General features: G+C 38.8%; 2 protein-coding genes, 1 long non-coding RNA gene and 1 pseudogene across 7 annotated transcripts; 2 read left to right on the forward strand and 2 right to left on the reverse strand.

Moving 5' to 3' along the window:
• Positions 1 to 921: 921 nt before the first annotated feature.
• LOC148854150 (hypersensitive-induced reaction 1 protein-like) lies at positions 922 to 7,852 on the forward strand (annotated as a pseudogene). Its single transcript, XR_016113344.1, has 6 exons — positions 922 to 952; positions 1,846 to 2,042; positions 6,389 to 6,509; positions 6,645 to 6,736; positions 6,829 to 6,925; positions 7,243 to 7,852. The product of XR_016113344.1 is annotated as a hypersensitive-induced reaction 1 protein-like (transcript).
• Positions 7,853 to 10,013: 2,161 nt separating this feature from the next.
• Positions 10,014 to 14,654, reverse strand: LOC148854151 (mitochondrial outer membrane protein porin of 36 kDa). The gene is made up of 6 exons (XM_088986525.1): positions 14,196 to 14,654; positions 14,030 to 14,097; positions 12,527 to 12,637; positions 11,663 to 11,749; positions 11,129 to 11,337; positions 10,014 to 10,654 (listed from the first exon to the last, which is right to left on the reverse strand). Exons 1-6 carry the CDS (start codon positions 14,242 to 14,244, stop codon positions 10,348 to 10,350), a joined length of 831 nt encoding a protein of 276 aa, XP_088842651.1. The 5' UTR covers positions 14,245 to 14,654; the 3' UTR covers positions 10,014 to 10,347.
• Positions 14,655 to 14,688: 34 nt separating this feature from the next.
• On the forward strand, positions 14,689 to 19,872 carry LOC148854152 (uncharacterized). 4 transcript variants are annotated; one of them, XR_016113347.1, is made up of 3 exons: positions 14,689 to 14,981; positions 18,128 to 18,332; positions 19,195 to 19,817. It is a non-coding gene; the product is annotated as an uncharacterized LOC148854152 (long non-coding RNA). The 4 variants fall into 4 exon arrangements; XR_016113346.1 differs by having other exon boundaries at positions 18,128 to 18,327; XR_016113348.1 differs by having other exon boundaries at positions 14,811 to 14,981; positions 18,128 to 18,294; positions 19,343 to 19,872.
• A 627-nt stretch (positions 19,873 to 20,499) lies between these two features.
• PIN8 (Auxin efflux carrier family protein) lies at positions 20,500 to 23,064 on the reverse strand. Its single transcript, XM_088986524.1, has 6 exons — positions 22,200 to 23,064; positions 21,517 to 21,694; positions 21,327 to 21,412; positions 21,076 to 21,233; positions 20,899 to 20,975; positions 20,500 to 20,816 (listed from the first exon to the last, which is right to left on the reverse strand). Exons 1-6 carry the CDS (start codon positions 22,705 to 22,707, stop codon positions 20,750 to 20,752), a joined length of 1,074 nt encoding a protein of 357 aa, XP_088842650.1. The 5' UTR covers positions 22,708 to 23,064; the 3' UTR covers positions 20,500 to 20,749.
• Between the last annotated feature and the right edge of the window lie 425 nt (positions 23,065 to 23,489).

The following is a 23,489-nucleotide window of genomic DNA, read 5'->3' on the forward strand; positions in this document are numbered from 1 at the left end:
ATTCAGGAAGGAAGTGGTAGTGGAAGTGACGGGTTCAAATATCCAAACTCAATCGAGAAAGCAAGCGCGCGAAGATATTTGTTTTCTTTCCATTCAATCTGGACCCATAAACAGGTCAACTTTATTATTCTTTGTTTTCTTTCTAGGTTTTCAGCTACCTTATTTTAGATTACGGAGTGGATTTTTTTGTTTTTACTTTCGGATCACGACATTGAACTTTAATAGTGGTTTTCTTTGCAACTAATACGGAATTCTGAACGGATAACTTGTCTGGTGATAAGTTAAGTGCGTCCTTTTCCTCTTTGATCAACGGCTTCCGTGAAATTGATCGCAAAACCTAAGCCAACGCTTTATTTCTCGGATTCGTGAAATAACCTTGCATCTCTACATTGTTGTTCTTGTTTCTAATGTGTTTCGTGAAATAACCTTGCACCTAATGTGTTTTGACTTTTAATATATGACTGTGTGTATTTGCTTTGATTACTGCATATAGTGGGCTATTTTGTTATTTTATATAAAATATATAATATGTAAATATCCAATCCAATGATTTATTAATAGTAAATAATAGTCTAAACTTTTTTTTTTTTGGGGGGGGGGGATTTTACACTTAGATTTCCTTTTTAGTGTCCCCATCTGGAACACAGGTTTGATGCGACAGGGAGAACAGTTCAAAAGGTGATATGTTTATGGTTTATATATTGTATAGTTAGCAATCCACTTTTTTTTTTTTTTTTTGGTAAAAATATTTGGCACCCACGGATAGCGTAAGTAAACGCAACCTTTGAGTTTATCTGGTTCAACTGACTTTCTTTCTCTGTAACTGTAAAATAGTAAATAATTTATTAATTAGATATTCTTAAGTCTAAACTTTTTTTTTGTTGGGTGGGGGATTTTACACTTAAATTTCCTTGAACACAGGTTTGATGCGACAGGGAGAACAGTTCAGAAGGTGACATGTTTATAGTTTATCTATTGTATAGTTAGCAATCCACCTTTTTTTTTTTTTTTTGGTAAAAATATTTGGCACCCACCAATAGCGTAAGTAAACTACTCCTTCATTGTTGAAAAAATCAAATTATTCCTAAAAAATATAAATAATAATTGGTAATAAGAATTAAGAAAGATTTTTTTCTCTAATTTGAGTCTCTCTACAAGTCTATATATTTGTCTTGTTTGAGGTGCCGCTCCCGGTACTTTCTCGCACTAATTTTCGTTTCTTCTCTCGCCCTCTAGTGTTCGTTTCCTGAGACAGGGCTCAGGCAAGTTACTCCGTTTATTGATGTCGACTAATTTTATGTATTTGTTTATTTATTTTTAACTTAATAAGAAATCTTGATAGGTTCTGGTTTGGATTTTTGATTACCTTAATTTCCTTTTTTCATTTTATTGTTGAAAGGTGCATGCATCTGTCTATGGCTCCTTTCTCTCACAAAGAAGATGGGGGGTTGATGGTTTGGGAAATCCTTTGTTTGTAGGAGATGCTTAGCATTTCCTGCTCTTTTTTCAAAACATAGGTTAAAGGGCCCTTGGAAACTTATATAATGGTTGTTTGTTTGTGTTTTTTGTATTTTTCTGATCATTATGCATTTGGCATTTTCTTGTCATTTTTCTTACTGCTACTGAATCCCATGGAAGTAAAAACAGTAACTTGCTCATGATAAGGGTAAGAGTTTAGAGACAATCAAGCCATGTGGGATATCTTTTATACAGAACATAATTATGCAAGCTATACCCTTACTAAGTATATTATACTAGAAGTTAGGAAGCATGGTTAATCTTCTTAAAATTGCTTACTAACTTTTCTTATAAATTGTTGATATCAACCTTTATGGATCATACTAGAGTTGGGAACATGGGTAATCTTTTTTGCTGCATAAAAGTCGAGCAATCCACAGTAGCCATCAAGGGTAGATTTGGAAAGTTTGATGAAGTACTTGAGCCAGGATGCCACTGTATGCCTTGGTTCCTTGGGAGTCAACTGGCTGGACATCTCTCTAAGGTTGCAACAGTTAGATGTGAAGTGTGAGACCAAGACAAAGGTTTGTCCATTTTTTATTGATATTAATCCATGATCCAGATTGCCTATTATTTGGTTGTTTAGGTGATTTTTTCTAAAATCTTCTCCAGTGGCTCAGTTTGGGAAGACATGTTGTGGGCCCGCGTGTAGGATTTCGTCACGGGTCGGTCCACCGGGAGAGACTCCTGTCTTCCCTTGCCCTTGCCCTTGCGTACAGACCTTATGGTGGCAATTGCGTGGGTGGTTCGTCCAAGAGATCACCCGAACTCTCCTAATGGGTGATTTGTCCAAGAGATCATCCGAACTCTCCTCACTCTCTTTCTTGACTGCGAAAAAAACTGAATGCCTTTATTTCAATTCATAGCTCCTTAAATAGGAGATTACACAAGGAAATTCCTAATTAAACTCAAACTCCAACTTGAACTCAAACTCCTAATTACCTACTCCTATTGGTAACACACTCTTAAGATAAGATAAGATAAAGATAAGGATAAGATAAGATAAGGGATAAGGGATAAGGTAGGCTGGTGGAGAGTTGGCGGGCAGAGTTGATGTGGTAAGATAAGTGTGGACCCGGTCTGATGAGCTGTCATGTGGGCCCCACCCTACTATTGTTGCTGGGCGGTGCACGCACCTCGCGGTGCTGCTGTCGTGTGGTGCGTGCTGCGTGCTGCCAGGCGGTGTGCTACGCGCTGTCGGGCGGTGCGTGCTGTCGTGCGGCACTACCGGGCGGTGCGTGCTGTCGTGCGGCACTGCCGAGCGGTGCGTGCTGCATGCTGCCAGACGGTGCGCGCTGCGTGCTGCCGAGCTGCTGTGTGGCGCTGTCGGGCGGTGCGTGCTACTGGGCGGCCCGCTGTGCGTGCTACTGGGCGGCCCACTGTGCGTGATGCTGCCTATGATACACACCGCGGTGCGCTGCCTGGTGGTGTGTCCATAACATCACACCCCTCCCGGACTACGAGCTTGTCCTCAAGCTCGAATTGGGTGTCGAAGACACCCTTAAAGGAATCCTGGATGGCTTTGCCCTCCTGGATCGGGTTCCCATGGAGGGGGTTCATCCTCATCTTCCCCTTGTTTCACCAGGAGGCAGAAAAGTCTCTTGCACCTGTGCCATGAGTAGAGTTCATCGCAATTAAAACATTGCCCCCTTGCCTTGCGTTCTGCCATCTCCGCCCTGGACAAGTGCTTAATAGGGGGTGCACCGCCGCTACTCCCCACACTGGATGTTGCTCTGGAATTGGTGCTCGTCTGTGGCTTCCGTTCTAGGCTGGTTGCTGGATGTGGAGCCATTTCGAGTGGTTCCCTGTTGGCTACCAGCGAAGACCCTCCTCCAGTAGGCTTCGGGTTTGTCCAAGCCGCTGCTGGGCATCCCATGCTGAACGGCCCTCGGCTAATCTGTAGTTTGCGCTCGAAGGCCTGGGCCAAATTCATTGTCGTGACCAGGTTAGGCGGGCTCTGCATCTCTACATCAGCTCTCAGGGGTTCGGCTAGACCAGCTGTGAACATATCCACCTGCTGGTCTGGGCATACTGACAAGGCCCTGGCGAGAAGGGTCTGGAACTGCCGCTGATACTCTACTACAGTACCGGTCTGCTTGAGATTAATGAGTTCCCCCAAGGGGTTGTTTGTTAGTGGGGGTCCGAACCGAAGGAGGCAGTACGACTTGAACTGCCCCCAACTAAGGCCTGGTTCCTCCTGCTCCACTCGGTAGGACCAGAGCTGCGCTTCTTCGGTTAGGTGGAACGCGACCAGGCTGACCTTGTCTCTGTCATCGGTGCGCTGGTTGCGGAAGTATTGTTCGCAGCGGTGCAACCATCCCAGTGGGTCTCCCGTGCCGTTGTAGGACGGAAATTCTAGCCGACTGTATTTGGGGATAACAGCAATAGTCGGGGTGGCCGTCTGATGTTCGCCAGGCGTTTTTGCCCAGTCTGGTCTGCGACTGTTGTTGGTGGTGGTTCCTTCTGAGTTTCTTTCCCTATTGGCTAAGAATGTCTCTAGCAAGCGTCGAAGCTCCCGGACATCATCCTTGACCTCACGTACCTCCATGCTGGTCTCTGCAAGTTGGTGTTCCAGTTCGTGGACCTTGGAAGACAGCTGCTCCATATCGCCCATGACGTTTGGCTCTGATACCAAACTGTTGTGGGCCCGCGCGTAGGATCTCGTCACGGGTCGGTCCACCGGGAGAGACTCCTGTCTTCCCTTGCCCTTGCCCTTGCGTACAGACCCTATGGTGGCAATCGCGTGGGTGATTTGTCCAAGAGATCACCCGAACTCTCCTCACTCTCTTTCTTGACTGCGAAAAAAATTGAATGCCTTTATTTCAATTCGTAAACTCAAACTCCAACTTGAACTCAAACTCCTAATTACCTACTCCTATTGGTAACACACTCTTACTTAAGATAAGATAAAGATAAGGATAAGATACGATAAGGGATAAGGGATAAGGTAGGCTAGCGGAGAGTTGGCGGGTAGAGCTGATGTGGTAAGATAAGTGTGGGCCTGGCCTGATGAGCTGTCATGTGGGCCCCACCCTACTGCTGCTGTCAGGCGGTGCGCGCGCCTCGCGGTGCTGTTGCCGTGTCACGGGGGTAGTTCTACAACGGAAGAAACCCGTGCGGTGTCCAGGCCAAGGTAGGCCAGGACAAGCCTTTCTGCGCTTAGAGGCTAGGAGTTGCCCAATGGGATGGCTCCACCAAAGTCAGTAGCACTGGATCATGACCTCAAGTCTAATGGCTAGGGCACTCTCCTGACTCAGACCGGTCCATGGGAGGCGCCGCTTACGTGCTAAAGGGGGACAACCATAATGCAAGGCGACCATGCGCCGATGAGGTGACTTGGCACCGATGTGATGGGTCTCCTGTATGCCGATGATGACAGGCACCTGTGTGCCATGATGATAGGCAACCGCTTGGGCCGAAACACACCCGTGCGCTAGAGGCAACAGGATAGCTCACTCAGCTTGGGCAAGGGACTAGCGTGGTGAAGGGTCATGCTTGAGCCAAGCCCGCAAGCCAAGCCTCCCTTGAGTATCGGTAGCACAGTGCCAGTCCAACACTGTTCCCATGAGCAAGTGTGTCCATGAGGAACCCTGGTAGCCATGCTAGCTGTTAACCAGGGCCACCCCGCAAGGGGATGAAGGTCTAGGAGTGCCAAGGTTAGGCACCCAAGGAGGTCGACCACCCCTCCTCAAAGAGTACGTTAAGCTTTTGGTGGTCTGCCTGAAGATGACATCAGTTCTCCCAAAAATCTTATAGGCGAAAATGACGGGCATGTCCCTAGCGTAAGCCTGCCAAGCGTAGGCAAGGCTAAGCCCATGTCAGACCGTCACAGCCATGCGGTGCGTGCTGCTGCCGTGAGGTGCGTGCTGCTGCTGTGCGGTGCGTGCTGCGTGCTGCCAGGCGGTGTGTGCTGCGTGCTATCGGGTGGTGCGTGCTGCGCGCTGCCGGGCGGTGCGTGCTACTGGGCGGCCCGCTGTGCGTGCTGCTGCCTATGACACACACCGCAGTGTGCTGCCCGGTGGTGTGTCCATAACAAGACAACTGTACAAATACAAGTGTGTACAATATAAAACCTTGTATTTTGTATTTACATGTTTTTATTTTGTACTCTTCCCAAACTAAGCCTTTGGAACAGAAAGACGTGTGCTATTATTTTTTCGTACTACTTATTAGCCTTGTATCATCTTTTCTACATCATACACCTTAGACATACAATGAATTGCAGACCATCCGCTTGTCAAACCCCACCTGCTGAACTGCACAAACTTGGTTCAGCTTGTTTATGTCTATGATAAGTGAAATTCTACTAAATATTCATGTTAATGCTAGTGGAACTAGAAGTAGTAAAAACTTCTATTTTTGTTTAGTATGCTTTTATTTTGTGCGCAAACTTTGTCCCTTTTTATTAAATTTATTTTATATTTACCATAAAAAGAAAAGTTCTTAGATGATTCACTTTGTGATGACTCTTTGTCTGATGGACTACTGTTCGGTCTTTAGTTCCCAATCAAGCTCTACCACTGGCATCTTTGTACTTGTTTTTATTTCATTGCAAACCACAAACATGTGAATAATTTACATCAAGAGAAGCATCAAATATGCCAAACTAGAATTTTCCAACCCTATCATAAGCAGAGACCTGTACAGGTGTGCTGTGTCAGTTCAGACACAAGTTTTGATTATTGGATTTTATCTGTCACTTTGCCCAGCTGTGTCCTTGTTTCTGGATAACCCTGTCCACCTTTAGTTTCTTATCACATGACTTGAATTTCAAATATTGGATTTTTTCTGTATGGTATGCCAGATGTAACTCATGCTTCTTTCTCTGCACTCAGATGATTGGTCTCTATTCTTGTCATTCATCTTGCAGGACAATGTATTTGTCAATGTTGTGGCATCAATTCAATACCGGGCCCTAGCTAACAAGGCAAGTGATGCCTTCTATAAACTAAGCAATACAAGAACCCAAATCCAGGCCTATGTTTTTGATGGTATGCACCGAAAGCTCAAGAAACTGAATGCCATAAATATATGCACGCCAATATGTGGTCCTAGCTACTAGTTAGTCTCCATTATATTTTAATTTTGAGAATTACAAATTGGTATTGATCTTCCCATATATTCAGTGATCAGAGCAAGTGTGCCAAAGCTCAATCTAGATGATGTTTTTGAGCAGAAGAATGAAATTGCAAAAGCTGTGGAAGAAGAACTTGAAAAGGTACCAGTTAGTCAAAACAGTTTATAGACTGTAACCTGTTCTACTGTTCTGGATCCATGCCTAAAACTCAATTAACCTGTTCTGGTCAACAGGCTATGTCTGCTTATGGGTATGAGATCGTACAAACACTAATTGTTGACATAGAGCCTGATGAACATGTAAAGCGGGCAATGAATGAAATTAATGCTGGTAAGAAAGCAATTTTTCCTTGCTAATTTTGCAGGGCTTGAGTCTTTCCATAATCCTGGATATTTAAGGGATATCCAAGAAGTATCTTATACCCTGGTTATTGTGCAAATTATAAGGAATTTTGGAAAACGATTGAAATGCCTCCCTTCTTTGATCACCAAGCCAAATTATAAAACTAATCCAATCATGTAGACTAGTAAGATTGGTATGGCATGAATGTTTAGGTCAAGATCTTTTTAAGTATGCATGTAAAGCGATGGGCTCAGGCCCTGTATGACTAGCCTTATATTTCACTGAGACTGTCCAATACTCTTCAGCTGCGAGGTTGCCGGTGGCAGCAAATGAAAAGGCAGAGGCAGAGAAAATTATACAAATCAAACGAGCTGAGGGTGAAGCCGAGTCCAAGTATCTGTCGGGTTTGGGTATTGCTCGTCAACGCCAGGCACTTGTGGATGGACTGAGAGACAGTGTGCTAGGGTTTTCAGTCAATGTGCCAGGAGCCACGGCGAAAGATGTTATGGACATGGTTCTTGTCACGCAATATTTTGATACTATGAAGGAAATCGGTGCTGCCTCTAAATCCTCCGCAGTTTTCATCCCACATGGACCTGGGGCGGTTCGTGATATAGCAACCCAGATAAGAGATGGACTACTTCAGGCATCCTCTCATCAACATTAGAACTACGGTTTGTTTTTTGTCTACACAGGATTTCTCGGTACCTGGGTTTGTCTTTTCAGAATTTGTATAGAAAAATGGTTTGATATGATTTATTTCTTTGCTTCTTTATTTCTTTTTTAGGTGTGAGTGGGGATGTAAAAGAAAAATTGACTACATTTTTCTGTTTTTTCTTTTTTTTTTCTTTTGGCATTGTGAATATTTGGGATGCATGTAATTTCCAACCTTGATGATGGTCAGCATATTATCTACATGTTACGTGTCCAACAATATTTTCAGTCTTGGTAATTAGCAATGTTCAGGCAATTGGACCGGGCATAGAGGTTTAACTGGGGTCGAACTTGGTATATATATATTTTATAGGTCATATAAATTTATATTTAATATATTTTACAATTTTTAATATAGCAAATGACTAAGGTTAAAGTCTTTTAATTTATATTTTTTTAAGTATGTAAATGATAAAATAATATGTACAATAAAGAGTCATTAATTAATACAATTAGATTAATGATAATTAAATAATATATGAAAATAAGAGATCATGGGTTTAAGTCTTGTTAAATACAATTATTGGCTTTTTAGTTAAACTGGCTAGTTAACTGGTTTTCTAGAAAATGCGATTATTGGGGTATCACCAAGTTGGTTAGGGTCTTGGTCTATTCAATTGGTCTGATCAGCCGGTCTGGTACGGTTTGGTTTCCTAAACACTAGTAATTAGCATACTGGTCCATGCATTTTGGTTGGACCATAGCATGTCAATCACCATCATGTTAACCAAGCCTTTTTTCACCTTAGGTCATTCATCTCATTGGGGCTTTGTGGCCTCATCAATGTAGGGAATGGCACTCGAATCCAGTAAGATCTATGAGAAATGTTTTCGACTGCAATTGTAGGATTGTTTGATTAGCTTTATTTTGCAGATTGGGTTAGCGGCTATGGTCGTGAAAACACCAAAGCTTTGTGGATGGCATTAAACAACATAGATTTTTGCGAGTAGGGTGTCAATCGCATTTGAAAATCTGATTTTGAATTTGAAATTCAACATAATCGAATAGAATTCGGAGATGACTTGATTCAATTTTATAAATATCTAAATTTGAATGATTATTTAATTTATATGTATGTAAAATATTTAGATATTTTATGTAATGTTATATATATATATATATATATATATATATATATATATAATATTTTAATTATATATATATATTTTGTATAAATAAAATATTTATTAATTACCTAAAATAATTAATCGATAAAGTGGAAAGAATCATAAACATGGTAGCAAATAAGGGTTTTTTTTATATCAAAATTCATGAATGGGTTTTGATTGGTCAAAACTCTTTTCATACCATATCTTTCCCACATCATAGATTTACCCTAATAAAAAAGATGTACATTGAAATTGGGATGATTGACTCAAAGGAATCTACATATTAGATTTTAATCATTCTAAATTTTTTATCTTTCGAGAAACAAAATCATTCCAAATTCTTTTTTAACCACTCGACTTCATAAAATCAGCACGATCAATACTCAATGGCAAGAATCCTCAATAGATCGATCATATGGTACACAAAATCCTGCATCGCTACGGGTTTGGCAAGCCTCTCTGCTTTGTTTTATCCCAATAAGGGCCCTCGACCGGAGATGAAGTCATATAGATGAATGTTTTGGGTTCTAAATATTGATACGCTCAATATGCTGGTAGGGGCGCATCATACAATATTGGTACTTTGTTTTACTTATTTTTTTTTTCAAAACCGATTCAGGGGGGCCGGTTTAAGGCTCTTTCACCCCCTGAACCGATCAGAACCCTAATACACTCTTTGTAGGGGTGTATTAGGTGCTCTTGATACGACACATATCGGCCAATACATGTAATGAGAGAACTGCAATGCTTTCGCTCCATTTTCCAAGCAAGTGGCAAACAAAGGGTTGGTTCTCACAATCCTACCGGCAGACTGATGAAATAATTCCATTATAATAATTTTTTTTTGAAATAATTTCCTAGAACCCTAAAAAAAAAAAATCACCATCGATAAGTTTTTTTTTTCTTTTGATTGGATGTATCTTAGACCCCATTTGGTTCATGGGAATAGGGGTTTATAATTAGAATCAAAATGAACTATTCTGATTCTAACTGTTTGATTGGATCAAATTAGAATCCCATTCCCATTCCTGCTGAAATGGCATTCTCCACTTGAAAGAATGATCATTCCCTGCCCCTCCTTTGAGAATGAAATCCTATTCCTGCTGATTCCATAGACCATTCCGATTCTGATTCCAGAGAATTCTGATACTGACTGCGAACCAATTGCTAAAGTGGCAGGCCGGGCATGCATGTACTGCAAGTACAACAAATCTTGCTAAACGCTATGTGCCAAGTTCCTTACACAGTTGTGATTCTTTCAAAATCGGGTGAAAGTAGCATATAAATAAGCATGACGCAAAATTCAAAGTAAAACATCTGGCTATATATACTCCATAGCCATGGCCCATGGGGAGATGGAAGAATACAGAATTAATGCCACCTGGCTAGAATTATTTATACAACCCGTGGCCACCGAATAAGCAAAAACAAAGCCTCGAAGAAAAACAAACTTGGGCTGGCGGCGAAGACCCACGTTGCTCTGGTATTCCTGCCTACCTTTTATTGCTTTCCACCATGGTCATGGTTGGTGCGATGGGAGCCTTTCTTCTTAACCCCTCCATTCCCTCTACAAAAGGATCGATCCCTCTAAGGCTTCAGAGCTAAGGCCAGTCCAACTTTTGCACTCTTTTCAATGGCCCGGGTGTCCACTTCTCCGGATATGGTGAACAATGACTTGGGCCGCCACTCATGCTGGATGAGTGCGCTAGCCTTTCCATAGCTATTCAGCCGAGCCTTCACCATGGTCAAGGGGTCCAATGCATGCTGTGTTCCAATTGTGAGAGTGTTCTCTTTGCTCGAGAAGATATGAGTCATCTCCGCACCAACAGCTGTATTCGTAAGAGGGCTAACCGTGTGATAGTAGGAAGCAGTCAGTTTATCACCTTTATCATTCCTGGATAACCAAATGATACAAATCAGTCACAGCTAGAAAACATATGTTTATTGGAATACATAACATTCAGTATTTTATTCACGCATTCGTTCTGTTTCTAATCATCACTGGATCAGAACGAACATAGACCATATGTCCTGTGATTTCACATTCCATATCAGGTTGCAGAAATGCCAAGATTTTACGCTCAACATCATTCTATCAAGGACAAACAATTTCAAGAAACAAGAAGCGGTTTTCCTCATGCCATGTGACAAAAAACAGCATGAGTCATTTCACAATTAGGATTGGTTGGTTTGTTTCCAGTGGACACAAACCACATTGTATTCAAATACAGTTAATGCACCAGAGAGGACTATAATTTCAGTTTTGCCATACCCAGAAAAGCATTGGGGTTCCACCTTTCTTAAAACAAGTTTCAACCGAGTAGCCAGAAGGAGAGGCAAAATGAAGATAGAAAAGGAGAAAGCTCACAAGGTCAAAGAAGCAATGAGATCAGCATTGGAAAAGCTTAACCCAGCATTGTATTTAACGAATTTTCCAGTTGAGGTGTCAAAGGAAAGGTCAGTCCCGATGGAGGCAGCACTTGTTCCAACCACACCTGAGAAGTTAACTATTGGGCTTGCAGTTAACCCAATGCTCGTGCTGATGCCTGCATGGTCATGCAAGTACTGCAGTTCCGCCTGTTTAATAACCACCAAACTTCAAATTTACATCACACTGCAGCCTCAAATGCATTAAATATGAATAGTAGTTAAATATTACAAATTTGCAGTATACACTATTGTGTGCCACTGTCAGATACAACGGAGCTACAAAATAGATTGCAACTTTTGTTTAGCATTCTGTACTTGTCAAAAAAATGTGAAAGAAAATAGGCCCAAATCCATGTAAGGCCAAAACATCATAACTTGTCTGTTAACTGTACCTTGAAGTGAAAGAGTATATAAGTGTTGCCTAGAAAGGCTGATACAAGAGCTAATAATTAAAGGATAAATAATTCCTCACCTTGCCTGACTTTTGATCAGGAACAGCAAAGCTAACGATAGTTTTGAGTCCAGGTGCAGGTTCATTAACAGTAATGGTTGTAAAAACCTGGCAATATTATCATGAGAAAAAAAGGAAAAACTAAGTTAAATCATCAGATTAATTATTGTAAAAAATTACAACTCAATTACTAATTGGGTTCCAATGTGCTGTTGATATGACATGGCACATCAAAGAAAATAATTGCCTTAATATAAATTGAGAGTTGCATCTTTGATATTAAAAGAGTTAATGAAAAACCAGTGATAAAATTTTTCATTGATGTACGGGACAACAGAAAAAAGAGCAGTAGAACTTATAGTAATTTCCGCAAAAAATTACTTTCCTTCAGCGATGACCTAGTTTTCAACCTGAGATCTTAATACTAATTATTTCGATGCTTTTTTATTGATACAAATTACTTCAATTTTTTTAAGAGTCTATGGAATTACCTCAGCACAAGTCAAGATTTAGTTTCACTGGTACGGCCTGAACTATTTGGGCATGGACATAATAACTACCACCTTTAAGGGGGATCCACATCCACTATGTGAAAGCATAAAGGGGATCCACATCCACCAAGTGGTAAAAGTATAAGCAAAATCGACCGCTCATTAACTTTAATTTTCAAAAGAATATGAAAAAAGCAGTATAAACTATAGACTCAAAAAGCAGCATAGTTGCATACTTTATTCCATGTTCCCAAATTAAAGTTTGTTCCAGAAGGTGTGCATCATCTACATATCAAGCAGATTATGGATATGTAATCATACAATTAACAATGATGGATATGAATGAACAACAACTTATAAAAGAATTTAATTAAGAAATGCTTAACTGGATTACATTGGAATTAGTATCCACTTTGACATCAGTTGTGATGTTCTTGTTCTTCAGTTGAGTATTGACATCAGCCAAAAACAACTCCCCTTTCTTTAGTCCCGTTGAAGTAATAGCCTACAATGTGAATAACAAAAAGGAATATAGTGACCACATGAACAAAATAAAGTACATATACGTGACAAAAAAGGTAGGCCACAGAACATAAGACAAAAAACAGGGTAGTTTCTTCACTAAACAAAATAAACAGAGATTGTATTTCCAGGATAGCAATGTACAAATGTATGTTATATAGTGGAAATCAATTAATCTATTTTAAGCACTATCATCAGGATTTGTAGGTCTCCCCTCTGTAATAAATCTAACTCCAAACAAAGCACATAACGAAAACTTATCATGTTTAAAAAGGCACAAGTGGAGCAAATAATGATGAAAGATCTACTAATCAGTTATTTGCATTAAAACCATAGACGACCACTCTCTAAAAATAAACAAATAAGAGAGAGACACGAGAGCAAAGTATAGTTCTTCTCAACCATCAAACACATAACCAAGTTCACATTACAGCTACTCAACCATGAGCATTGCAGATGAAAAACAGAAAAAGTGAGGTCATAAATAAATAATAATAAACTCAGGCTTTTTGATTTGCAAATTGTCATTTGGCATCTAATAATTTATAATTCTAAAACTTGACATAAAATTAAGAATTATGTGCAAGAGAAAAAGAAAGAAAGAACTTAACAGTTCCTGAACAGTTTCTCTGACTCAAAATCACAACCAAGGAAGGTGGAGGAGGAAGCAAAAGTTCTTTTACCAAGCTTTGCAAACAACAACCCTCAGCGTCTAATGATTGGATCATTCACTAATAAAAACAAAAATTCCTCTATCCCAGCCTAAGCATAACAAGAAAATGACAAATGATATTATAGAAACAAGAGAATAGTAAAAAAGCGAAACATCCTTTATTCCTTTAACAATCACATCCACGTGACTTCCTTGAATCTTTTGAAACTGACACGTAGAAACACAATGTTTAGCGCGAACCAAAATCCTACCAGAAAATCCCTCATATATGGAACAGGCATTGCTATATGTTGCAAAAGCAACAAAAACAGCATTCTCTAGAATATATCAAGCGGAAATACAGGGAAAAAAACTTACGCAGAGAAAAAATTAACAACAAGATGTGTAACTTTATTGATCCATTAAAGGTGACGATTAAAAAATTCATATCAATGCTCGAGACAAACATTAGAAAAATACAGAGTAGAAACCGTGAAATATAGAAATCTTATTTGAAAGGACATACAAGCAAGGGAAAAAATGGCAATATAAATTTGCAATTCTGCGCAAGTTATCAACCTCAGACCGAATTTCATTTCCGGAGCATATTAATTGGAGAAATGAATAAGTTGAATGGATCAATCATCCGACCATATAAATTAGAATGGATAATAAAATTGAATAAAGAAATCTTAGTTTTGTTAATCCATTAAACCAACGTACAACTCCAGCGGAAGTGAAAGTAGTCAGTGTGAATTTGTGGTCGTTCTGGTAATCTTTGTAAAGAAGATCTGCAGCCAAAATAAGATGCGAAAATTTTTGAGAATGGAAAATAGAAAACAGACTAGAAGCAGAAAATAAATGAGAAACGTAGAGAACAGATGTGCACCTCTGGCCTTTTTGCCGATGTCGGAATAGAGTCCGGGACCCTTCACCATCTTCTCGGCGATCGAAGAGAGATTAAACAGAGAAACGGAGAGAGATGGAAAAAATGGAAAAAAAAAAAAAAAAAACAGGGAGCCTACTTGGTCGTCAGACAAGAAGCAAACCGATCATGAGATTAGAGATGGGGAAATTAAAAAGAAAACCCTAAAAATTCGGCATCCTATTTTCTGGAAAATGCACACCGTCCGATCGAGTGAGATGGAGCCTACTTGTCCGATTGATTGAATTTCTTCATTTTGGTAAATAGAAAATGGCGCAAAGTTTCGATGTATCAGACTTTTCTCTTTTCTCTTATATTGGATAATTCAGGGTTGGGTCGGGAATAGGCCCATCGCACAAAATTTTGGGCTTTGATTTTTAATTCGAATATTCGAATATATGTAATGAATCTCATCCATGGGTTCGAGTATGATACCGGGAACACAGGTAATTTGATTGGTCAAAGCCCTTCCGGTGATTCAGGTTTATGATCAGATTCATCTCGTTATTGGTTCCGGGTGAAACTGAAGGTGGACGGTCCAGGGGTGTTGCCGGCGAAGGGGGATGAGACGTGAGAGGAGCTAAAAACACAGAAATTGGAAAGGGAGAAGATCAAAATCAAATCTGCAATTCCCATTATCCACTACCTCGAAAAGACAGAAAGGAAAACTTATGATTCACATTCGGGCCTCGTACCTTAGCGCAGTCTGATTGTGTCGTTGTTCTTCATTGCTCTCTCGTCTGCAAGTAGGTACGTCTCTTTTATTCTACCTGTGCTTTTTTAAGGGAAAAACGAAATAAAAAAGGGTCGTATCATATTTCTTATAATCGCCTCTAATGTTCTTTCCCTTAAAAACTCGCCTTTGATACACATTGTATTCGTCACAGATCTATTTCAATGGTTATGAATCATTTGGTGTTTGAGTGACTGAGAAGTAGAAAGGACACGAAATCAGGAATTTGTTTTTTTTTTTTTTTTTCTTTTTCCTTTATTGAGTTGACTTGTAAAATTTCATTATAGAACAGTAATCTTTTATTCTCTTTGATCAACTATAGTAATTAGTAAATAGTTGAATTGATAGAAAGCTACTAGATTTAAATGTATTTATGAGAGTGAGCAGTTAAATTGTGGGGAAAGCGTAGGGATGTTTGATTGTACAGAGTTGGGAAAACAACAATAATCTGGTTAAAGGGCTAGCGTATTAGAGGCTCTTAGCACAAATGTCAGTGGAGACAACAAACGAAGGGGACAAAAGCGAAACTTTTAAGCCAAGAGTTGGGGAAAGGGACACAAACAGTTTATCAGACAACAATACAAAGAGAGAGAGAGAGAGAGAGAGAGAGAGAGAGAGAGAGAGAGAGAGAGAGAGAGAATTACGATTATCCCTGAATAGAAGATCTTAGGGTCCACCTGAACGAGCTGTTTATTCTCGAATCCAAGGATTTGGCCTCTCTAATAAAGCTTCTAAGCTATCGTGGAGCTCGGAGCCCTTCAGTGAGATAGCATCTACTCTACCACAACAACCTGAGAGCATCCTTCAACTTGCAATCCTTTCCAACCTGAGGCAAAACACACTAGTCCTTGAACAAGTTATGATATCTCTGCTCTCAGTGACTCTCCTTTGCCCTTTTCGTCCTGAGAAGATCAATAGTATATCATCGCTAATGTCTCTATAAGACCCAAATCTCCATTCATACTGATGGCCCCCAATTTCCCATAGAACATGCATCAAATATTAGTTTCATAGTACCATGGTGAGGGAAACCTGCTGTTGTGACTTTCTTTTTATGGCATTATTAACCAAAATTTGTCATCTTAGCAAGAAATCCCAATGTGCTACCCGTATAATGATTGTGTCAATGATAGTTTGAGGCTCCTCCATCTTTATATGATTATGTCATTAAGAACTTTTGCATCTTGTCATCTTGTCCTCCCAAATGTTCTAATACATTGTTGGCCTAGTTCATTTCCAGTATATATAATCTGCTGAAATAAGCGATTTCCATCAATCATACAATTTTTTTTATTTAATGACATGGCTTCAAATGACATAACTATTCAGAAAATGATAGTTGTTTGGCCAGCTATGATGTATGGAGTGAAGTATTGAGCTGTCAAGAAACAAAATGTCTAGACAATGAATGTTGTAGAAATGTGAATTCTAAGATGGATGAGTGGAAAAATTAGAAAGGATAGGATTTGGAACGAAGTTATCTGTAGGAACATATGAGTAGCTTCCTTAGGTGATGAAATGAGAGAGAGTAGACTAAGATGGTTTGGGCATGTGCATAGAAGACCACCAACTGTACCAGTTAGAACAAGTGATTTATCACACATTGAAGGGGCTAGAAGTAGTAAGAAATGATTTAAGCAGTAATAATTTAACAATGGATATGACTTTAAATACAGTGGATTGGTGAAATAGGGCTCATGTAGCCAACCCCATATAGTTGTGATAAGGCATGGATGATATAGATGATATGGAATGTGTTCTTTGAACTTTGAACAAAAAAAAAAAAAAGATTTTGAGTTGAATCACATATTATATGATGAGGATTTTGGGTACATTACCGACATCCAAGGAATTTAGTCATTGACAAAGGAGCCTTGTGGTAGTTCTGAAGTCTTACCCATCCATGTGAGGTTATAATTTTATGGAAGATCCTCAGGTAACCCCAGGCCGACCCGAGTTGCAGGAATTTCCATTAATGTGAGTGAAAGGATGAAAGAATTATTAGTTTCTAATTACCCATCCTATTGGAGATGCCAACTCTACTAAGGTCAAGGTCTTGTTTCTCCTCATCAAAGTCTGGTTTCCAAGACATTACATCTCTCCTCCTTGGCCATCTATGGAATCTCATCCATTACCTCTATGAGATTTCAATAATTGTCCTTAGTGTAAGTTAAAAATAGATTGACTACCAGAGATTGGACATGTTAATGTGATAACTGATAGTTTTGTAACATTGGAGGTGGAAAAGGACATTTGTGTGTACTGATAGCATGCCAAATTAAGTATTCAATTGGGGATGCTGTTACTTTTTTAAAGTTTAAATGGATTGGCTTGACATGTTCCAATAGTCCTAGGGCTTTTAGCATATTTGGTTTAGAACATAACAACATGGCTTAAAATGTCCCTAATTTCCCTAATATTTCCACGACATATTTCCATTTCCATAGGTAGTGACACGAAATTTTATTGGAATCGACATTTCCCCAATGAACACTACCAGAATTATGTGGAGTACAAGAGATAGTTTCCACAACATATTTCCATTTCCACTTCCATGGGTAATGACATGAAGTTTTACTAGAATCGACACATCCCCTAGTGAACACTACCAGTAGTACTATGTGGAGTACAAGAGATAGTATTATAACATAAGTTGGTGACAATATTGTAAACATGCGAAGTAACAAGTTGTTGTCCACCTAACTTACATGGTAACACCTTCGAGCTAGCTCAATATTCATTTCAAACATGAAGTTAAATATTAGTTTTTTGTTTGTGTAGTAGATTATTTGGTTGATCTATTACAACCATGTACATTTTCTATGAGTTCAAATTTTGCTTTAACTCATTCTATCATGAAGCTCTGAATGGTTTACAGGGCAACTTTAGAACATATTCTTTTGTCTATAACCTTAGTTTCTTAGCTTTGTTTAGTGATTTGGAACAAGATAATAATTTAAAAAGGTGTGCCTATTGCTTCTTATATCACTTCATAAAATATCATTCTATATTTTGCATATTTTACAATGTTTCCACCATGTCTATAATTTTTACAATATTTCCATACGATATTTCTGACATTTCCGACATGTTTCTTATATTTGGATGACCAACATTTCCACCGACATCAACATTTTAAACCTTGCATAACAATTGGTATCAGAGCCTACCCCATGTATGGAGTTTGAATCATGGAAACGGATACCTAGGAAAAGAATTGCTACCTGGAACAGAGTGAGAGACACCAAAGGGAAAGGACTACCCATTGCCAGCGTGAGAGCCACTGGGATGTTGGCTGCAGAAGTGTGGTGAAATGTTGCACTCCTAAAGGTTTAAATGGCTTGGCTTGACACATTACTTTTAGTTAAGTATGTAATAGATGTAGTTTTTAGTGCATATATTGTATATCATAGGACATCCTTTTATGTGCATATCTCTCTTTACTATCAAGGAAATTTATTGTTACTATCTCAAAGGGGAGATATATTTGCTTTTATTTTAAGTAGTGTTTGTATATTGCCATGTTGAGTTGGTCTTTGGGCATCAAACGGGTGAGACATCATTGTCTGAATGCTTCTACTGCACAGATAGGAAGAAGAAAAACCATAACACTTTGACTGTTGGTTTGGCGGTGGTCCTATTGATCAGGGCTACTTGACTAAGGCAGAAGTCATGGATCTTTTTGTTTGACTTGGAAGGTCTATCTCATGAAGACTCTTCTTGCTACTTATTGAAAGCTCTACCAACGTCATTGGATGACACTGTTTTGAGTGGGGTACTGAAGGAGATTAGCATTATATTTGATGATTTGGCCAAGTCTAAAGGATTGAGATGTATACTGTGTCCTCCCTAACCTCATAGAGCTTGAAAATCTATAAATTCAAATAGTTTTTAATGGGATCCTAGTTCTTCTGTTTGATGCTCGTCTTATTCATAATGCTTGTGCTTTGCTATATTTTTTATACATTCTCTGTTTTTCTTAATATTTAATCTCCAAGGTCTTCCCTTTGGATGCTGTAAAACACCTAGATGGAGGGAAGTACTTAGGTTAATGCACATATGAATAATGTGAGAATTACATATATTCACCTTCATTCCATATCCAATAAGTGGAAAGAAAAACATGTTTACAAATGTAAATTGAAGGAGAAAAATATTCTCATATTTTGGTGATTAACTTTTTTCTAGATGGTTCCTTATTGTTTTATTTTTTAATGATTTATTTTACAGATTGAAATTGATGAGCTGAATAGAAGTATAGAATGGGGAACTTTTCAATTCCAGCAGTCTGTCTTTCAAGCTTTATCTTACTGCTTCATTCCTCTCATCTGTGAATATTCAAGTGGTCATGCTCTGAATTTGTTAGACTTCTTTTCAGGCAGTGATACACAGAGACCATGGAGTTGAGGGAGGAAAAGAAGAATGTGGTACTTGGACATATAACTTGTTAAGACTGAACATCAAAAGGGAAATTCATCCCCATCTACCACATTTTCCATGTGAGGTTTGGACAGCTAGCTTCCCTGTGGAACTTTTGTAATTTTCTTCTCTCCATCCTTTCTGAATTTTTCTACCAAAAAAAAAAAGTCCTCACTGAATTCAATTTCCATAAAACACAATAGAATGAGAATGAGCATAAAGAACAAAACACAATAGTTGGTAAAAAAATGATTAGACCATTAAAAAAATGGTTGACAATGTAAATTTGTTATTATTACTGACAGAATGATATAAATTTTATCATTGTTTTGTTTATATGACAAATACCTTGTAGCTCGCTGTAAAAATCTTTGGGAAGATTGAAATGACATTTCTTTTATCCATTTTAATAAGAAACATTTAAATTTGTTGTATCGGATTCTTTCAAGGATATTGGTATCCCTATATAATATCTCCATAATTCTTTTACTGTGCCTTAGAAATATTAGAGCAGATATCTATGTGAAAAGATGTTACTTTTTGAGTCAATTGCTTTTGGGTTGGGGTAGTAAGGAATGATTTAAGGGCTCATAATTTAACAATGGAAGGACACTTAACAGAACAAAATGGCAAAACAGGATTCGTGTAGCTGACCCATATAATTGGGACAAAGCGTAGATGATGATGATTAAACAACATAATGGGCCATCATATGGTAAAAGTGGCATTATTAAGCATTTAATGATATCGGGGTAATAATGGTTATTGGCAATCAGTGGGCGAGAAAGTTCCAGAAGAAGGGAGTAAAACTTAAATAGAGTTTTACTTTTTTTTTTCTCAAAAAAAAAAAAAAAAGTAAAAACTTAAATGGAGTTGCAAACTATGATAATAGTTTCTACTATAAGATGACCATATCTTATTCCTGTTGAATGCTTCTTCTGTAAGAAGGGTTTTGTTTTAGCACTAACATATGAGTTGCCTATCTAAGTAATTTTTTCACCTTTGCATTACTAGAATTTGATCATAACTAGGTACTGATTATGGATAGTAAATGAAAATGGAAAAGAAAAATGATTAAAATGGACTTGCACCTTTGGTTTACCACTATTGCCAAAATTTTGAAAGGATTAAATAGTGAGTACATTCCATTACATGAATTGTGTTATAATTAGGTCTTGTATTATGACAACAGATAAAGTTGTGAATTCAGTCTTACATAGTGATTGCATTTGCTCTTGGTGTAAGTTCTTATTACATTTCAAAGGAGGTTGAATAGAATAAATATTATTTCCCAATCCATCTTGAGCCCTTGTGACCTTTATCATGGTTCTGGATTCTTGTTTGTTGCATGAAGACACACATCCATTTACAACCCTAGCAGGAAGTAGTAGGCCAAAGCTATTGGAAGCGCAATAAGCATGCCAAAGATAACCCTACAACCAGAAGAAAAGCTGATATTAGGACCCAATTGAGCATTATATTAAGGTTTAGACCATTTATAGAAACATTGATTACCCAGTGCTCAATATGTCTGGATGTACATTATACTCTTTAGCAAACACGAATGGAACAATTCCTTGAGGAAGAGCTGCCTGCATTACAAGGCGCATTATTTAGCCTCCTATCTTGATCTAGGTAATGAATTGCAGATAAGTAGATAGAAAAAAGAAATGGGTTATAAAAACTATACACCTGTACAATTGCCACCTTAAACAATATGCTTTTCAATCCAATAGCATAGGAGGAGACTACCATTAGGGCAGGTCCTACCAGGAACTTGATTCCCATGGCTAAGGCTGCCTTCCTAGTTCCACACGCAATTATGCTAGGCTGTGAGGCCATGAAAAGACCTATAGGTATCACAAAATGAAAAATTAGAAACAAACTTCTGTATTTGACATTTCTTTCACAATCTTAAGTACTATCTAGTGCCTGGTTCTCACCTAAGCTGAACATAGCCATGCCAAGTCCTCCATCTGACAATATTGATATTGAGTTGTTAACAATTAGCGGCAGTTTAACTCTCCACCTGCAACAAGTTTAATGCTATCACTTTGATCACTTGCTAGCTTTAAATGGAACCAGAAGGATTACGAAAGAGCGACATCTTGAATGTTTCTCCTGCAACCTCACCTAAAACTGATGACTGCCCAAATAAGACCAATCAAAGTTGCATGAGTGTTGGGATTCCTCACGAGCTTCCTCCCCACAGTCATGAGAATAAGCTTGGTGTTCATTTTTCTCAGGGTTCTGGCCTTTGCTTCCTCACCTACCGCTTTTGGTTGTGCTTCCTGTGGGGCCTCCAGTTCCCCTTAAAAACAGACAAAGTACCAAGTATCTGGAATAAGTCAAAGCAGATCACCTGAAAGCTAATACAAATAGAAAAGTTGTGAAATGCACATTATATAATAGCAATAGTTTAGGGGTTATGGCTGAGTGCATAAATATCTAATAATACATAGACATGTCTGTTGATATTATAACAAGTTTTTTGAAGCATATATGTTGTGATCCTTGGATATATCATGAGCACAGTAGTAAATTGATATATGCATTATATGGATGCAAACATGGAATGGTGTGAGATCCATATTTGCAGGGTCCCAGATAGGGGATCCCTGCACAAATTCAACCCGGTTAGATGATTGCTGTAACCATAAAGGATTGAGTCAACTCAACCAAGTATTGATATTCCAAGTAAGATAATGTCAGTGGCTGTTATTTGGGGAAGGTGAGGATGAATGAAAACTTGTAGTCAATTTAATAATATTCAGAACCATAGTCCTCTGAAAATACAAATCTGAAAGACGACCTACCTGTGACTTCTAAGGAAGGAGTTTCAGAGGCTGTCTCAGCAGCTCTAAACTCAAATAGAAACAGCAATAGATTGTACCAGACCAAACTCTGCATGACAACTATCTGGGAGAGAAGTGCCGATGCTTTATTCCCGTACATGGCTCTCAACAATGGAATTCCCACAATCAAGGTGTTGGGTAAAGTTGACAAAGACAAACCAGTTATAATCCAATCTGTGTGTCCCCTGGAGCTAATTTTGGCAAGAATTACCAATAGAAGGAAGGCAAGCAGTTTCTGGAGGCCATCTGCCAATATGAGTTTCAGGTCCATCTGGTAGGGATTGTTGGCAGAGATCACACTGAAGGAGAGGAGCGGGATAGAGAATTTTGCTACAAACTTGTTAATGCCAGAGCATTGATCTGCTGAGAAGAGCTTCCACCATTTTAAAGATACGTAGGCTAAGATCATGGCAAAGTACAAAGGGATTGTAGCAGCCAAGACATGGTAAACATCTAACAGGGAGATCATGTTGGCTGCTGCTGCTGTAGGAGGAGAATGAAACCACGAGGGCCTTGGTTATTTCTATTGCGTCTCTGTTCCATAGATGGCTTTGTTGGCTTGTGAAAACAAAAGGCGGGACTGGCACCAAACTTTATTAACAATGAAAATGTCTCTAATGCCCAGAATGACCTTTGTCTTGGAATATTTTTTTTTCTTATGCTTCTACTTATTATTGTTGAAAATAATTTCTGCTTTCTGCATTATTACTTCTATCCTAAAAACAAGGAATATAGAGGTAGTTATTGTATTACCTATAGGAAGGAGTTTATTATTAAAGTTAACTGAAAGGCAAGGGTATTCTTGTCATCGTAAGTCCAAAGTTTGCTTTTCAGTCTTCTTCTTTTGGTTCTTCTTATTTTATTTTCTTCTGCTTATTTCCTTGTTCTTCTTTGGCAAAATGCAGAGCTATTGAAACCTAAGCGATTCTCAGTTGTAGGCTTTGAGCTCATATACATGACCTTTTTGACTATGATCACCCTCCCCCCCCCCCCCCCCCCCCCCATTTTTTACTCGTTGCTTGGGCTCTTTATCACTAGGGAATCAGTAGCATAGGATATTTCGGTAATTCAATTGGAAATAAAAAATGGGTTAATTTGAGGTTCAGTTTGATCCATTCATTTTGGAAAATGACCAAGATATCCATGGTTCCTGATTGAAATGGTATTGTGCCCTGGGCGTATTGAGTATTAATTACTTGCTGAGAAAACAAAAAATTGGGGAAGGCAAAGAATAAAGAAGTGAATTGCGTG

Source organism: Nelumbo lutea, chromosome 4 (genome assembly GCF_056320005.1).
Source record: "Nelumbo lutea isolate HS-2025 chromosome 4, American lotus-T2T, whole genome shotgun sequence".
NCBI lineage: Eukaryota > Viridiplantae > Streptophyta > Magnoliopsida > Proteales > Nelumbonaceae > Nelumbo > Nelumbo lutea.

Bases quoted from the DNA above. Each gene is read 5' to 3' on its own strand.
- LOC148854151 (XM_088986525.1), bottom strand. From the start codon at position 14,244: ATGGTGAAGGGTCCCGGACTCTATTCCGACATCGGCAAAAAGGCCAGA. The intron at 11,750-12,526 runs GTAATCCAGTTA...TAATATTGCCAG, and splicing joins AAGTGGATACTAATTCCAAT to GTTTTTACAACCATTACTGT. The intron at 10,655-11,128 runs GTGAGCTTTCTC...TTGGTTATCCAG, and splicing joins CTCATTGCTTCTTTGACCTT to GAATGATAAAGGTGATAAAC.
- PIN8 (XM_088986524.1), bottom strand. From the start codon at position 22,707: ATGATCTCCCTGTTAGATGTTTACCATGTCTTGGCTGCTACAATCCCT. The intron at 21,695-22,199 runs GTAGGTCGTCTT...TCTGTTTTTAAG, and splicing joins TCCTTCCTTAGAAGTCACAG to GGGAACTGGAGGCCCCACAG. The intron at 21,234-21,326 runs GTGAGAACCAGG...TGATACCTATAG, and splicing joins CATGGCTATGTTCAGCTTAG to GTCTTTTCATGGCCTCACAG.